Below are 17,090 nucleotides of genomic sequence, written 5' to 3' on the forward strand. Positions count from 1 at the left end.
ACACACCATCGCCAACCATGATTAGGAAAATGTAGGATGGACGTTAGCACCAAATCTAGAGGACTCACAGGGTCAGGGGGTTAAATCAGATCACTGGTAGACATCTGTGGAAGAGCCAAAAGAGACAATGGTTTGTTGTTGTTGTTGTTGTTTAAGATTTTATTTATTTATTTGACAGACAGAGATCACAAGTAGGCAGAGAGACCCACAGAGAGAGAGGAAAGGAAGCAGGCTCCCTGCTGAGCAGAGACCCTGATGCAGGGCTCGATCCCAGGACCCTGAGATCATGACCTGAGCCGAAGGCAGAGGCTGAAACAATGGTTTTAATGTTTTGGTGACTCGAGCCTGTCCCCTCTGGTCTGGCAAGCCCATCCCCCTTCCTTCTCCCTAGCTTTAACAGAGACAAGAAAGTGCTCCCAAAATATATGTGGAAGAAATAAATAGATGAGTGAAATGTTCTATAAGAAATACCTAAAGTTGGCCAGCTGAAGAGATTTCAAAAGGCAATACACAGACAAAAGCAACTTCCTGGACTGCTTTTTCTCCATTTATTAGAATTACCTTTGCAGAAAGAGCGTGCTGGTCACTTGGCTTTAGCTGTCCAGATTTCAGGGAATTTCATTATGGTGCAAAAGGCCAGCCCTGAGAGAAGCCCCAAGGACAGAAGTTACTGGATGTTGTCATGGGTGTATACTAAAGCCGTTCAGCATCTGTGTAAGTAAATGCTTTTACGCTGTTCATGCAATTCAACCTTCAACAGGACCCAGTGAGACCAGTAATATATTTTCTTTAAAGTTTAAAGGACGTAGCCCTACTACCTCACTTTACCAGCGAAGAAAACAAGGAAAAGCACTAAGGAGGAGGAGAAGTAAAGAGAAATGTCAAAACCTTTCTAGAGAATTAATTCTGGGAAGAAGGGAGGCCAGTAGGATCGCCTAGGGAGGTGAACAAGGCTGTAGCTCAGGGGGAAACAGGCCAGGACGAGCCCCGGCTTGACCAGCCAGAGGTGCGCACGTCTCCCTTTGCCTTCCATAGTTAGGAACAAAGCCTGTACAAGCGGCCGAGGTGTTCTGTCCCATCAGTGATTCCCAGGAAAGAAGCACATAGAAAGTGTGACAAAACCAAGCTCTGAGAGCTCCGGCGCCGAGCACCTTTATTCACCCCAAGCTCTTCCGTGAGATAAAATATTATTTTTTCTTTAATCAAACATGACATGTTTTTTTTTTTAAGATTTTATTTATTTGTCAGAGAGAGAGAGAGAGCGAGCACAGGCAGACAGAATGGCAGGCAGAGGCAGAGGGAGAAGCAGGCTCCTGCTGAACAAGGAGCCCGATTCGGGACTCGATCCCAGGACGCTGGGATCATGACCTGAGCCGAAGGCAGCTGCTTAACCAACTGAGCCACCCAGGCGTCCCAAACATGACATGTTTTAACATAAATAATTTCTTATGAAAGCTTCCAAAAGAAAATCGTAAATAAAGGAATACAAACTATTTGGGAATAACGTTAATATTTTGCTGTCCATCCTTCAAATTGTCTTATTTCAATGGACATACACACCCACATGCAGATACTGACACATGTGGACAGTCTTCTTCCCCAAACTGATCACAGATCATGTTCTGTGTTAGAAACTGCTTTTTGGGGGCCCCTGGGTGGTTCAGTGGTTAAGCATCTGCCTCCGGCTCAGGTCATGATTCCAGGGTCCTGGAACTGAGCCCTGCATTGGGCTCCCTGCTCAGTGGGAGGCCTGCTTCTCCCTCTCCCACTCCCCCTGATTGTGTTCCCTCTCTGGCTGCTTCTGTCAAATAAATAAATAAAATCTTTAAAAAAAAAAAAAAGAAAGAAACTGCCTTTTTTTCCCTCAGATTAGAGACGTCTTCTCTTGACACTGAGTAGTCTTCAAGAGTGGTTTTAAGTTGCTGCATAATTACCCTGTGTGCAGGTATCCCCTTTCCCTCTTTCTTAAATCAGGGCAAATGAAAGCAAGAGAGTTGCAAAGGACTTCGGTGTCCTGAGCTCTGCCCTGAGGGCCCTCTCAGTGGCCATGCTGGTGGGGCATGAGGCCACCCCGATGTCTCCTCGCCAGTGGGGAGTCCATTTCCATGGGTCCACTTGGCTTCTTCCAGAACTTGCTTTGGAAAATGGAAGGCACTTCCCCCTGGTCCTGCTTTGACAATGGGAATCCTGAGATCATGACGGCCACGCTGAGGAACTGGGGCAGGCGTGGCTTCACAGAGAGGCCATCAAATAAATGAAGGGGTGGAAGAAAGCCACTGGCATCATCTTTACCTGTAATGTGGGTTCCCTCCGCAGCCTGAGAGTCCACCAGGAGGCCTGCCAGCCCTGATCTGTCTCTCCCCAGCTGACAAGGTGGCAGACAGGAGATCCCTCCAACAGGAGGTGCTCACCTCCTCAGGATGACAAGAAGCAACTGCATCCCCCAGAGCATGGTCTCCGAGGGCCAGGCGCTCAACACCAGATTTTAAGGAAATATGTTGACCCTGATGGCTATTAAGGTCCATCTGAAAAACCTCAGAGGATTCTTCTGGAAAACAAGGTCAGCCTGTTCCTCGCATGATTGAGACATCAGTTGTCAGATTAAAGGCCCAGACCGAGACCACCCCAGAAGGTGGCAAAGAAAGGTGCTTTCATTCTGTGCCATTCCTCCTTTCTGTCCACCCAAACCTCTGGGTCCCCCCAGCTAACCACACGCAAGTAACACCTCTACCGAGTCTTTACCATCCTGCATTCTAGAAACCTTCTGAGACCAGAGGGAGGAAGAAAGCTGTCTGCCTCAGCGGGAGATCCAACTGGAAAGCTTGGGCCGCTCAATCCCAGCCCCCCGCCTCCAGTGGGATTTGTGCTCCCCAGACTGAGGACGGTTCCATAGCCCACAACTTTCCTGATGGCCCCAGGGTCAGGTCACCTGCTCACAGGATCAGGATGGATGACAAGCAAACCCCAGGCAGGCAGGACTGAGAGTCACAGGACAGGGAAAGCTTGCAGACTCCATGTGTCCTCCTGAACCTTTGAGAACCTTCCTGTCGGCCAGCCTGGCTGGATTCCCCACCTCTGTGACCTTGGCTGCCCCCTCCCACAGCTCCTCTTGTTAATGAGATAATAACAACTGTGGATTCAAGGTTTTCATCACTCCCTCTGGATACCAGGTGTGATAAAACTTTTAATGGAGTCCATAGGAGTATGGTTTGGGGGCATGCGTACCGTGAGGAGGGACAGGGAGACAAAAATCAGTTTGTCACCTGATTTCCCTGCTCACCTTTATAAAGCAGGCTGCTCTCCACTGTGCCACTGCCTTCATCGTTCTAGGCACCCCAGGTCCCAGCACCCCCAGGGAATGCTTCCAAGCCCTGGGCCTATAACTGCTCATTGAATCCTCCCGGCCAGCCTTCAGAGTAAGTCTGAGTTTCTTCACTTAACAGATGAAGAAACTGAGGAAGAGATAGGGTAAGTACATTGCCCCAGGTGGCGCCGTTTTCAGGTGAAAGAAAGACCAGAACCCACCCCTTTCTAGGGCCAGAATCTTATTCCTTCCAACACGCTACCTGGATTCTAGAGGGTTCCCACCTCTGACCTCGCAGTGTCACGAATGCAGCACTGATGAGATGGACATATTTGGGAATCAGACCCCCCAGATGTTAATCCTGAGTTTGTCCCTCTTGTATGCTGGTGGACTGTCGTGGTAGACAAGGCGCCTTAGCCCAAAGCTGCAAGTGGATAGATGTAAAGTTGATGGGGCTGTTGACGTCCCTGTGACCGAAGAAGGCAATGAGCAGAAAGGGCTTTGAAAGAAAAACTGCAGATTTATCAAGACATTACTATTCTGTTCTGCAGGATACAAAGCCATCCCATCTCGGGCTAAGGCACAGATGGCTACGAGAGTGAAGGGGGTGAGTAATAATGTCTTCTCCTGAGGCCCACACATACACGGCATTTTTAGGCTCATATTAAAATCATGGCATTCTGAGCTCCTCCCCCTTGCTTCTAGATCTCTAACACCCCTCTTCAGACACCTATTTAAATAGGACATGGTTTACTGCTTCTCTTCTAGAAAGAGAAATTCTACATCCATAGTCCAAGGGAACAAAACCTAAACTCTGGCATTTGGCAGAATCCCCAGTTGCCATTATCCTCAGCAACTGTGGTGCTGGAAATTCTTGAAGGACAGCTGCTTCTGGGTTATTTCAATTGTTGGAATATGAGCTGCCTGGATCTTATTTTTTTAGTAGAATTGGCTACTACGAAAAACATTTAATAATGCGTCTAAAAGTACTTGGCAATAGAATTCAGCAAATATGACATCAACTGAAGCATTAGAATGGCTAAGTTGGAAGCAATAAAACTTAAGCTAGCCCCTAAAAATCCAGTGTGGATTTCCCTGGACCTGAGAATTCTACAAACTATTCCCCCATCCCCTGCCCCCGCCAGTCCCTCTTCCACACTTCCAAACATCAGAGCATGTCAAGGCCACACAGGAGTCTGGGTCAGCCACATCTACCTCCTTGCCAATAGCTTCCAGAGTTAGTGTTACTGACTTCATATCCACGGTCACTGTGCCAGGCAGAAGGCAGATTTTCCTTCTACCAAAGCCAGCTGGCCAGCAGCACAGGTCAAGTGTGGACGGACGCTGAGTGAGGATGATGCATTTTTGATGGTATGTCCGGTTCATTAAGCCCTAAGCTGGCAGGAGTGCAGAGCAGACAAGCCCTCCTCAGAGCTACCTGCCCCAACTCTGCAAGCTAGAACCCGATGAGGTTGCGGCAACTTCCTGCCTGAGGATTCCACTCTGGAATCACGACAGGGGGTCAGGGGCAACATCTCCTGTTAGGGATGCAAGACCTCATAACTCCCATCCTACTACAGACAGAACACCCAGTATTTCCTTTCAATTCCCTGTGAAACGTGAGCTGGGAAAAGAACGGTAGAAGGCAGGGACAGTTCTCACTTCTAGAGCACTCCTTTTTTGCAAGATGCTCCACTAAGCCTTTTAAGTCTTTTCTCATTTAACCCCAGCACTACACTCAAAAGACACTATTATCCTCAGTCTATAGGGTGGAAGGTGGGAAGGTCACATGGAAGAAGTTAAGGAACCTGCTCGAGAAAAGCAGCCATAAGCGACAGAGTCAAACCCTGGCCCATACTTTAAACCACAATACTGTACACCCCACATATATACACAGTCACACCCATCCACATCTCTCCTCTTCTGCGTGCTTGTGTATTCAAACATAGGCACATCCTTACCAAAGGTGCATTTCACAACTACGAAACGTGAGGGCTGAGTCTTCAATGAGGTCACAGCGACTCGAGTCCACTTTTGCAGGATAGCCCTTGAAGGAACAACCGGTTTTATGCCTCACCCGTTGCCACTGTGGTTATCCAGTCTGAAACAAGTCAGGGCAGAGAGAGGAGGCAGGCCGTGCTAGGGCCAAGGGAGAAGCCGCATTGCATGACAACGGGAACAATATTTAGCAAAGGCAGGAACAAAGAAGTTCCCAGAAACAGCAAACAACGGGTCGATGAGCAGCTCAAAACTAACTCCAAGTCACGTGCTGTCGTTGTGGGATACAGACCCAGCGCGAAGAGCCCAGATGGTTTCAGGGTGTGCAAATCAGGGTCCCAGCGACTGGGTTATACCAGAGCCAGCAAACACCAGGGTAGATAATGGGGGAACTGGGGACAAGCCTCCGGGTGTGCAGTGAGGCAGGTGGAGCGAAGAAGAGACGGTGAGGAAGGGTGGTGGGTCTCAGTGCCCCTGGGGGTTAGAAGGATGCTCAGACAGTGCCCTCTTTTGGGAAGGGGAGACCGTGTGACTGGCACCAAGGATCCCATCGAGCCGGGAAGTCAGGCCACAGCCCTGGGACTCCCCGGTTGTACTCGAATTCATCAGATTCCATTTGTCCAGTGATCCCAGACTGACAGTGTTACTGGGGCATCTCCACGGCTCTTCCGCCCTCTCAGAGAGCGGTAAGTGATGAGGGCATCAGACTTCCAGCCAGGCCCACAGCAGAAGTTTGAAGAAAAGCCCGTGTTGCACAGATTCACATTCCCTCCTTCCCCTTCTCCTCCGTCACGGTGAGGTATTCTGCAATGTCGCATTCATTACAGGCAAGAGAGCAGAGTTTTCCAAACTACATTCCAGGGAGCCCTCATTCCCCCGGATTGTATAAGGTAGGATGTGAAAAGAGGTTCTGGGCTTAACCTTGTAAAATGCTAATCACAGCTTGCTTTGTTACAGGGCTTTGCAACATCTACAAATGCCTTGCCCATTGCCACTCGCCATCTCCCCTAGACTCTGTTCATCCTAACATCCTAGGTTTGGGCTGTTTATTTTTGCTCAAGCTCTTCCAACATTACAATTCCATGAAACCCACTTTGGAAAATGCCAGACTGGACCATCAGCTCCTTGAGCAGACTACAAGTGCCTGCAGGAAACAGGCTTTGCCTTATTCACCGTGGCATCAGGAGCACCAAGGATCAGGTCTGGGGCACGAGCAAGTCTGCTGAGTAAATACGTGAATGTGGGCACGGGAAGCGCATGCGATTTCCTGGGAAAGGTGAGTGCTGACAAAGCGTGATGTTAGAAACGTCTCTTGCTGGGACGCTGTGGGAGTCTCGATTTTGTGGTATGAGGAATCCATTGGGTCCATTCATGGTGAATGTTTTGGTTCTTGCCATTTGTGGCTTGTGTCCACGAAGACTTGGGATGCTCACGTGTTCTCTTCCACCAGTGGGCTGGACCAGGGGAGCTGGGCTTGCCCAGAAGGGAGGCTGAGCGCCGTTGAGAAGCAGGCAGTCAACCACCCACTAGGAGGCAGAAAGCCAGACCAAGAAGTCCTGCAACAAAGATTCTTTACTGGCAGCCACGGCCCCCCTTCCGCTCATACCCAGGTGAGCCAAGGGCATGTGGGAAGAGGGGAGCAGATGTGACCAGCTAGAGGTTAAGTTCAGGCTCCCTGTCCCAGGATATCTCTGGTGTGCCCCACCATCACTGTTGATTCTGAGTTAAGATCCCAGCATAAGGGCACTCATTGTCACCTACAAAGGGAACCTATGAAATAAGTGGAGGGGAGACTCTGAAAAACACAGACACTTTAGTTCCCCAGAGTCTTCAAATGATTCATTTGACTTGACGCAAACTGGGCCAACATCCCCTCCATTTAGTGGTTTTCCATTGAACCGGCTGGAAATCTTTTTTTAACCAAGCATGAATTCAGCTTATGAAGACAATTGCTACGTCTCCCCCATGAGCTAACGTTGCCTGAATGTGTTCCTCACTCCTTTCTGGCGGCAGCCCCGGTTTTCCAATCACCAAACCAACTCACCAGGCTTCTGCTCACAGGGAAACTTTCTGCCAGACCACCGGCTCCGCCCTCTGAAGCAGCCAGGACCTCAGAGAGGATGGGGATGAAGACGCCCGCCCTGAGGGAATTAGGACATTTGCCCAACTGCAGAGGCGGAAGAAGAGTGATAGAAATCCTCATGTGCTGCCCAGCTGACGGGGACACTTCTCTTACCTGCTTGACATTAGTGTCAGGCAGACAGTAGGTCCTCATTCAAGGTTGAAATGAATTGGTTAAAACCCATCTTTAATTTTACTGGAAGGGGATCATGTCTCTGTCCCCTGCTAGATCCATCAACTGCGTTATGCCAAAAAAGAAGGGGGGAAAAAAAATGCTTTCCTTTATTCATTCCAGGCCTGCTTCTCCCATTCCACAGCCTGAGTTTACACATTGATGATCTTGACAGAATAAACCCATAAAGGAGCTAAGCTACAAAGTGTCAGGGCTGGACGTGAAACTTAGCTCACCCTTAATTCCGTTGTTCTGCAAAGAGACACATGAGTCTAATTATCAAAGCTGACCATGAGACAGAGAAATTCTCACTTCCTACGCTAAATCAGAGTAAGACACATAATCCTGGGGATAGCTATCCCAGAAACTGGTTAGAGTTTTGGTCTGCCCAGTGCCTCAGTTTCCCTCAGGACATCTAGAGTGTCCAAGGGACAGCCAGACTTCCCCACTAACACTGTGCCTCTTTATGACTCGGCCAGAATACAGCCAGCAGATCGACCCGAGCTGGACCCGTTGCTTACCGTGGTGGTGTTACAGAGTCAGACTCTCTGGGTTCAAGACACGATGTCCAGCCATGGGACCTGGGCAAGCCTACCCTCTGCCTAAGTTCCTCCACGTGCGATTAAATAAATTAAATGTAAAGCCTATAAGACAGTGCCTGCTACTTACCACAAACACCACAAATTATTTGGGTGGTGAAACTTATAGTTAGGTCCCTTATCTATGATAGGATGGGAGGCCGTTTGACCACCCATCATCAAGGGTGAAGAATTTGAGGTACAAACCCTACCCACTCTGCTTCAACTCACATATAATTGCACCCAAGAAAAAAAATGAGAGGAGAGAAGCTGAGTGGGGAGTTCCGGGGAGTCCCTTTGATGAAGAGAGTAGGCTATCTCCAGCCAACTCTAATTCTCTGTCTTCCTTGAGTGGTTTTGTTTACAGGTATGAGGCTTGCTTTTTCTTACATTTTCTCTCTACCATAAACCTAACGCTTCGGCCCAGATCTTAGGATGGCTGACAAACCGAATTCCTTAAACGCAGACCAGGCTTGGAATCTGAGAGACTTTCTGCCACTGATCTGGTAGCTTTCAAAGCTCCAGCTGGCCTCTGGGTCCTCTACCCCGGACAGGAACTGGAAAATGTAAACACTGCATTTCTCTCCCCTTTAAAATAAAAAGAGAGAGAAAGGGGGTGGGCAGGGAGCTGGGTTCTTGTGACTTTCACATATCCCACAGTGAGGGTGACAGGTCCTCCCCCATGTGGGGGAAGGGGGGTACAGACTTCTCTCATTTATCGCTGAAATGACACCTCCCCCAGCCTGCACATGCCCCACATTGAGCACAGCTTCTAGAGCTGGTCTCAGGAGAGACAGGAAGGGAATTGCTCGTGCTTGGGGATTGGCTGCCCCTAGTGAGGCAGGTGGAAATCATTTCTGAGTTAAGGCCAATCATTAGATTACCCAATACCATTCTCTCGGCCATTTCTGTCTAGCCAGCATATCCCAGATGTAGGGGACTTTAAATCAAACCTTCAGCCTATGCTAGTGGTATTCCCTAAGACTTCAGGATATTTCTGAGACAATCCCATGCCCAAAGATGTTTTGTCCCTAACTTACTGACCCAGACACAGTACCCAACCTCATCCTCTCTTTCCACCAAAAGCTCATGTTCAAGGACACTTATGGGAATAAAACCCTTTACCTAAAGAGTGGGTGGTCACAGAGGTTCTACAGAACCCACACGTTAAAATATATTTACGTTCCCTCTTTTAAAAATCCTGTCAAGCTACTCATCCTTTCTCCCCATTCAGCACTCAGCCCCCCACCTTCCTGCTTTCACTCGCCCTTTTTACTCCACCCTCTCAAGAACGGCAGTCAAAATCTCAAATGCCAATAGGGAGCGGCTGGTAAGTGTGGGTTGAAAAGGTGGGGCGTCTTGCCACAGAGAGGGCCAACCCACCTCAAAGCTTTCAGGTTCCAAACATTTTAAGCACGATGTCCCAATAAATACTTTTTCAGGCATTTTGACCCAAAGACCGCCAGACCTTCAGCTCTATAGTCTCCCTCTTTGCCACTGCCACCCAAGACCGAGCCAACGGTGCCCCCGAAACTGGGGTTAGCCAGGACTGTCCCCTACCACGCAGTGTTGTGAAGCCGTGCCAAGGGGACCTATGCATTGGCATGATCGATCCCTCCGTGAGATGTGTGAGTTTAAGTCGGCCTGTTTCCAGGTGAGCGTGAGCTCAGGAACCGGACGGTCTGGGCTTCCCCAGGCTCATCTGCCTGTGTATTCTTCTTCTTCTTCTTTTTTTTTTTAAATCATTATTGCAGCAAAATAGAAGTAATGTAAAATTTACCATTTTACTCACTTTCCATTCGGTAGCCCTGTAACCAACACCAATATTCATCTCCAGAACTTTGTCATCACCTCATAGTGCAACTCTACACCCACTAAGCATTCAGTCCCCTAGCCCACTTCCCCCCACCCCTGCTGGCCACGGTCTACTTTCTTGATGAATCTGACTGCTCTCGGTACCTTATATAAGTAAAATCATACGGTATTTATTTGTCCTTTGTGTCTGGCTTCTTTCACTTAGCATAATGTCTTCAAAGTTCATCCCTGTTGTAGCCTGAACTTTTTTTTTTTTACTTTTTTTTTTAAGATTTTATTTATCTATTTGACAGACAGAGATCACAAGGAGGAAGAGAGGCAGGCAGAGAGAGAGAGGAGGAAGCAGGCTCCTGGCTCAATCCCAGGACGCTGGGATCATGACCTGAGCCAAAGGCAGAGGTTTTAACCCGCTGAGCCACCCAGGCGTCCCTGTAGCCTGAACTTTATTCCTTTTTAAGGCAGATTAAGATTTCTGTATACGTATATACCACATTTTATTCATCCACTGATGGACATTTTGGGCTATCGGGAATTGTTGTTTCCCCTTTTCGGCTATCGGAAATAATGCTGCAAAGGACACTGTGTACAAAATACCTGTTTGAGTTCCTGCTTTCAGTTCTTTGGTGTATATACCCAGAAGTAGAATTGCTAGGTCAAATGTTTAATTTTTTGAGAAACAGTGCCTGTGTATCCTTGAATAGGTCACAGAATCACTCTAAACCCCATTTGTAAAATGAAGATAATAACAGCTCTACCTTATTAGTGTGGTCTGAGAATTCATGAATGTCCGTGTACAGCATTTAGCTCAGATTGGGCCCATCACCCTGTGTTCAGAGATGTTCCAGCTCAGAGTCCTCTGAAATGAAGGTACTCCAACTAAATCTCCAAAGTCACTCCCAGCTCCAAAAATCCACGATGCCACCATCAAATTATTTTCCTGGTAGAGAAGCCGGAGCTCTCAGTGTATATACATCAGGGGAACACGGTCTTCAGGGTTCCCACAAAAATCCACCCTAGCCAAGATGGCCCAGTTTTCATAACTCTCTCCTTGGAATTTGCTAACACATGCCATTATCAACCAACCTCGAATTTTTTTCTGGCCGCTGCACGTCCCCACCCCCCGCCGCTTTCTTTCCACACCCCCTTTCTCAGTGGCTGCTCCTGCCCGCTCAATATCTGGGCTTCAAATTATCTTCCCTGGTTGCCTTTAGGTTCTTTCGCCGCAAGCTAATGTCTGTTGGAAGCAACACTTGCAAAATTATCCATATTACGGTTTCGTTCCCCAGAGCCACATATTTTAAATGAGTTTTTCCTCTTCGGCAGGATCCTGCTGGCAGAGCTCCTGCTATTGGTGAAGTCAGTGGAGTCGGGTTTCTCCCCCACATGCTGTTTATGTCGGGTTATCACTTGGCCTCGAGTTTGCATTCTCACCCTCCACCAGGAGTCCCGTGTCTGTGAGCAACAACCTCCCGTGCCATCCCAGCGGATGTTTATGTCTCAGCAAACCCTCTCGAGAAAAGTAAGGAGACGAAATCTGCTTTCGGGCTTTTTCCTAGAGCCGGCCAGATTCGGCATTCCAGCCGGGAGTGGACTCACTCACTATTTGAGGAATTATTTTCCTTCTCCACTTCTATTCCTCCGTCTCCCCCTCCAAGGGTGAACTTACAACAACCGACCTCTCCTCACTAGACATGTGAAGTTGGGGCACCTGGGTGGCTCAGTGGGTGAAAGCCTCTGCCTTCAGCTCAGGTCATGATCTCAGGGTCCTGGTATGGAGCCCCACATTGGGCTCTCGGCTCATCAGGGAGCCTGCTTCCCCCTCTCTCTCTGCCTGCCTCTCTGCCTATTTGTGATCTGTCAAGTAAATAAATAAAATCTTAAAAAAAAAAAAAATAGACACGTGAATTTGCTGGAAGTTGCTCCCCAGTTCGGTCAGCAGCCTGACTGCGAAGAAACCAGTCACCCTTCCTGAAGCTTTTCCATAGCAAAAGGTAGAAGAGATTCCGGGGTTAGGAGCAAAGGCTTTTTTCCAGATCCTGGGCAGGTGAGCTTTGTTCTTTAACTTGTATGGGTTTGAGTCATCTCACCTGCCACGTTACAAAAAAAAACTAAACTAAACTAAAAAAAAATTTAAAAAAAAAGGAAGCAGGGGAGCGTTGTCGTAGCCAGGAGAAAGCTAGTCCTCAGAGCTCTGGTGCTCTGGGAAGGAACCAGCCTCCCCTGGACTTGGGCTAGGGCCACCAGGCCCAGGAGGCTTGGCTCCAGAAGGCAGAGATGGAACAGGAAGGACTTTCCTAATGCAAAGTCCTCAACCTACCCCGAGGTGAGCATCTAGGTTTACGGATTATCAAGCCCCTCATGGGCTCCTTCTTCCTTCATTATTTATTGTCTGTGGGCTGCTCCAGACACCGTGCAGGCAAAATTCAAACGCAACACTCCAGCTTTCGAGGGAGAAGATTCCAGCTGGGACCAGCGGGCTATAGGTACACGGAAAGTATTGACCAAAATGAGTTTGTTGGGTTTTGCACATCCCGCCATTTATCCTGGCTTAAATTTAGTTCATCATGAAGGGCTGTGCCTATGGTCGAGGCCCCCATCCATACAGCAGGCTACTGATTTTAGGCCCTCACCACCCCTTTGACCCGGTTTCATTCTGGGACGCACACCAGCTACTTGCAGACACACAGCACGTCCCTCTCTAGAACACAGGTGACGAGTAACCGGCACAGAAGTCGAGTAGCAAAAGCTCACAGGCTCCCTGCTCCTACCAAAGCTGCTCTGTTTTGTCACACCTGCACCTATCAGCCTGTCCTTCCCTGATAAGGTCCTTCCCACCTCCTGACCCCTTGCCCCGCGGCAACCCTATAAGGACAGATGCTCTTAAGAAGTCCCTGCTCCCTTACCTGCCAGCAAGCCATGACAAGACCAGCCTCCCATCCCCTCCTTGAGCCAAGAGGCTCCCAAAAGCCCTGGTCGCATTTCAGTCTCACTCGCCCAGGGAGCCCATCTGACATGGGGTTTGCGGCTCAGAAAATGATAGTGAAAAACACACAAGCCAGAGCTCTTTCTAAACAAACTCTGTGTGTCCCCAGAAACTGCTTGCACTTTTAACCTCGGCTTTCTCTTCTTCTTTCTTATTCTTATGGGAAGGAAGTGCATATGTGCTGAGCCGGTCAATCTCCCGTGCTGGGCTCTGTCCTCAAGGGCGTGACAAGCAGCGTTTCACCAAGCAACCTTTACCGGGAGGGACCCCCTTGCTGCCAGCCTTGCTTTTGATTGGTTTCTTTCCTTCCCGCTTCACCTCTGGGGGGGCTCCTTCCAGGGGGAAACTTCTCCCTTTTGTCAGCCAGAGTGGGTGAGTCAGACGGGATAGATTCCCAGAGGTCCGTCTGTGCTTTCCGAAGATAAAACGAAAACCAGCAAAGTAAGCTGGAGCTGGTACCCCTTCCTGAGGCAGTTCAGTCCCCCAAGATGGGATGATAGAACAGTGTCACATTCTCCAGGAGGTCAGACGCTCCAGCACCCCCAACCAAGCCCCCAAGATTAGACTAGACTAGAAGAAAAGCTGGCGGTCACCCCCCCCACCCCCTCCCCCGCCCAGCGCCATCCCTTGGGGCGCCCCAGGCATGCTCCCCACGGGACCCAGGAGAGAAATGCCCCTGGGAGGGGGCCCCTAAACGCAACTCACGGTACCTCTAGGCAAGGATGAGATGAGAAGGAGCTGCAGAAAAGTGAGCCCCAACTGCGTCCAGCAGCCCAGCTCCATCGTTCCCGAGCCGGTGCCCCGATGAGCGACTGCTGCGGAGGGACCGGAGGGACCGCGGGAGGCCAGGGGCAGGCGGCTCTTACACGGAACTCCCCAAGCCCCAGCTGAGCGGGAGCTCGGGTTTCAGCTCGCCAGGCTCTCCCATCCTCATCGGAGGGGAACCACCTTCAGCCAGAGCGACGTCAGCCCAAAACCTCTCCTCTCTGCCGCCTTAACCCTTGCGGGGCCCGGGAAGTGTGGCCACGCAGGGAGGCCCCCGGGCTGCTGCTGGAAGGGACGCCCGGGGCAGGAGGCCAGCCGGCTGGGACAGGGGGAGCCCGCAGCACCTTGGCTGGGGGCAGAGGTAGGCGGGGCTGTGGTGCCGCTCAGGTGAGGCCGGAAACCCAGCCCCACCCCCACCCAGAGGTGTCCTGCCAGGGATGGCACTCTGAGGCTGTTAAGGTCAAGGCTTGGGTGGGCGGGGCTGGAGTGGGACGGAGGAAGGAACTAACCCTCCTCTCCTTCCACCTCAAGCCTCTAACCCAGGTGAGCACAATTTGGAAACCCTCTTCTTTGCATCTGTAGGCATCTTCCCATGATGCCCATCTTGGTGTGGTCAGCAGCATAAATAGATCCTGTGCACATGCCAAGCAGAGTATAAGGTATAAAAGAACACATAAGACACTGCCTCTGTTGTGACAGTGGCCATCTAGGCATAGGGACAGCAAATGGAATCTTGAATAACAAGAAAGGATGCTTATTCAAAGGATAATAGCCAATTTTTAGAAATCAGTTTCTCCGTGCCAGGCATTTAAGTATCTTACATGCATCAACTCATTTAGTCCTCATAATAAACCGCTATCATCTCCATTTTACAGATAGGGAAACTGAGTCACTGAGCTTTCAATAGTTCATCCACAGTCTCTGTGTAAGTAAGTAGTAGAGCCAGGGTTTGAATGCAGATCTAAGGTTTATCGTCCTAGCCACCAGTCTCTACCATGTCTTAGGATGCTGTGACTATGGCATTTAATCACTCGTACACGTTCAATGATGGTATTATCCACACTGAAACAGACTCAGAGATGAAGTGACTTGCTCAAGGTCCCTCAGCAGGAAGTGCCAGAGCAGAGTTCACAGCCAGGTCTAACTCAGGGAAGTGCCAGGGTTTCAGGCCATGTTTGGTCCCAGTTTGTACTGTCCGATGAAGAACAAAAGTTGGGAGAAATGGATGATATTCAGGCCTGGGGCAGTGGGAAATTTACCTAAACTGGGGAAGCTTCACTTGGAGCCTGAGAGAGAGGGGATCTCAATCCAGGGAAGCGTTTGAGGAGGCCTTTCTAGGAGGAAGGACTGAATTGGGCCAGTGCCACTGGGAAATGATAAGTATTTACCTGCGTATATTACAATTTTATGTGTATTCTTGTTCCCAAAGGATCCATGGCAGCATGTACCATTAAAACGCATTTTAAACAGTTTTGAGAAGAATGTAAGTATCAGAACAAAAGCCAACGCAAGAGGATAGATAATATGTATAGTTTGGATGAGGCAGAGGGCAGGAAAAGAGGAAGCAAGTGGTTACACTGTTTGGGTTTTAGTCTGTCTTGGAATGAAGGGCTCTGGTAGTCTAGGAGCAGCGCGTTCTGGGCCCAAAGCAAAGATCTAGGAAGAAAAGTCACGTTGGCATCCAGACCGAGGGATGGAGAAGGCCAAGGCTGGCACTAAGAGCACCCCTGAGACTGTTGACAGTGGACTGAACAGTAAGCAATGGAGTGGAAGGGGAAAACGGTGGGAGAGATTTAGGGAAGGTAGAACCGCCAGGGCTCAGGACAGACTGGATAGGCAGGGGCCTGGCATAGGTGCTCCTCTCAGAGAGAAATTCCTGAATGTCAGCCACGCCTCGGGGGCCCATCTCAGAGAAGTGACTGTGAGCTAGAACTCGGCCGTCAATGACCCATATTCAAAGCCACAATTCACCACTTTCTGACTCTATGACTGTGAGATCATAGAAAATATATGCTGGTCTCTGCCTCCAGCTCTGGCACTGAGCTCTTGACGCCCTTCTACTTCCCGGGTGATACGAGTGTCTTTGTCCTAATGAGGTGACTCCAGGTGGGGGCTGGTCATTAGAAAGTCCAAGTCATTAGAAGCTTGGAATTTTTAGCGCTACACCCCCCATTCTCTTGAGAAGGGAGAAAGGCTAAAAATGGAATTAATGGTGAGTAATGTCTCCCATGAGGAAGCCTCCATAAAAATCCCAATAGTATAAGGTTTGGAGAGCTTCCACGTTCCATGTATCAGTGGGATGATGTACCCCAACTCCATGGGGGTAGAAGCGTGGGACTCTCAGACTTCCCCTACATATCTCTTCATCTGGCTGTTCATTTGTATCCTTCATCACCTCCTTTAATGAACTGGCAAATGTAAGAGATTCCCTGAGCTCTGTGAGCCCTTCAAGCAAGTCACTGAATCCAAGGGGGAGGATGTTATGGGACCCTCTGTATTGTGGCCAAGTGGGTAACTTGAGGACCTAGTACTTGAAGTTGGTGTCTGAAGTGGGACAGTCTTGTGGGACTGAGCACTTGACCTGTGGGATGTGACATCCTCTCCAGAAACTGTCAGAATTGAGTACAACTGTAGGACACCCAGCTGGTGTTAAAGACTTGCTTGGTGGGGGGGAAAACATCACACATATCAGAAGTGTCCAAAGTGAATAGGGTAGAAATATGAGAATATGGAATACACCAGGAGAAAGAAGGACAGGGGCTTGGGGTTGTTTTTTGGTCTGTTTTTTATTTTTTGTTTTGTTTTTTCCCAATACAATGACCTAAACCAAGCTAACTAATGCTCTCAATCTCAGTTTTCTCATCTGTAAAATGGAAATAATCGTCAAACTTTGAGACAGGCGAATTTAAGGAGACAATGTACATAATAGGGCCCTTAGCACTAACTCATACTAAATGCTCAATAAATATTAAATGTATTATGAGCCTGAGTCTGACGCTATGACACGGGCCTTCTTCCTCACCCACAACTTCCCTATCCAGGTGAAAACTGATTAAAATTAGCACAAAGAATAGCCTCTAAAAGGCAGGAAAATACCAAAGGGCAACATATCTGCAGGTTGGAGGTCAGAGGTTAGAAGAGGGGAGGTTCATTTTATTGCTGGCCAAACAGCTCTAGTCCTTTGGTGATGGGCCTGGGGATGTGGTGACTTAGTTTCCAAATACTGAGGTCTTAGAGCCTCTCAGGAGTCTGTTCCTCCCATCAGCTGACATTACCACTTCCTTCTTCCCTCATCTCCATCCCCCCAACCTCCCACCCCACCCCCTACACACATACACAGTCACTTATCAAAAC

At 49.1% G+C, this 17,090-nt stretch overlaps 1 protein-coding gene across 4 annotated transcripts in view; it reads right to left on the reverse strand.

Annotated features, from left to right (window-relative positions):
* Positions 1-17,090, reverse strand: part of PAMR1 (peptidase domain containing associated with muscle regeneration 1) — a 149,823-nt gene that overhangs the window by 56,656 nt on the left and 76,077 nt on the right. The window contains exon 1 of one of the 4 annotated variants that reach the window (XM_047692366.1): positions 13,682-13,943. The exons of the other annotated variants lie outside the window; for them this stretch is intronic. Within the exon in view, the coding sequence (XP_047548322.1) occupies positions 13,682-13,754 (73 nt within the window). The 5' untranslated portion in view covers positions 13,755-13,943. Of the gene's footprint in view, positions 1-13,681; positions 13,944-17,090 lie in introns of those variants that run through there. 4 annotated transcript variants of the gene reach the window in all.

The sequence above is a fragment of the Lutra lutra genome, chromosome 10 (assembly GCF_902655055.1).
Source record: "Lutra lutra chromosome 10, mLutLut1.2, whole genome shotgun sequence".
Lineage (NCBI taxonomy): Eukaryota > Metazoa > Chordata > Mammalia > Carnivora > Mustelidae > Lutra > Lutra lutra.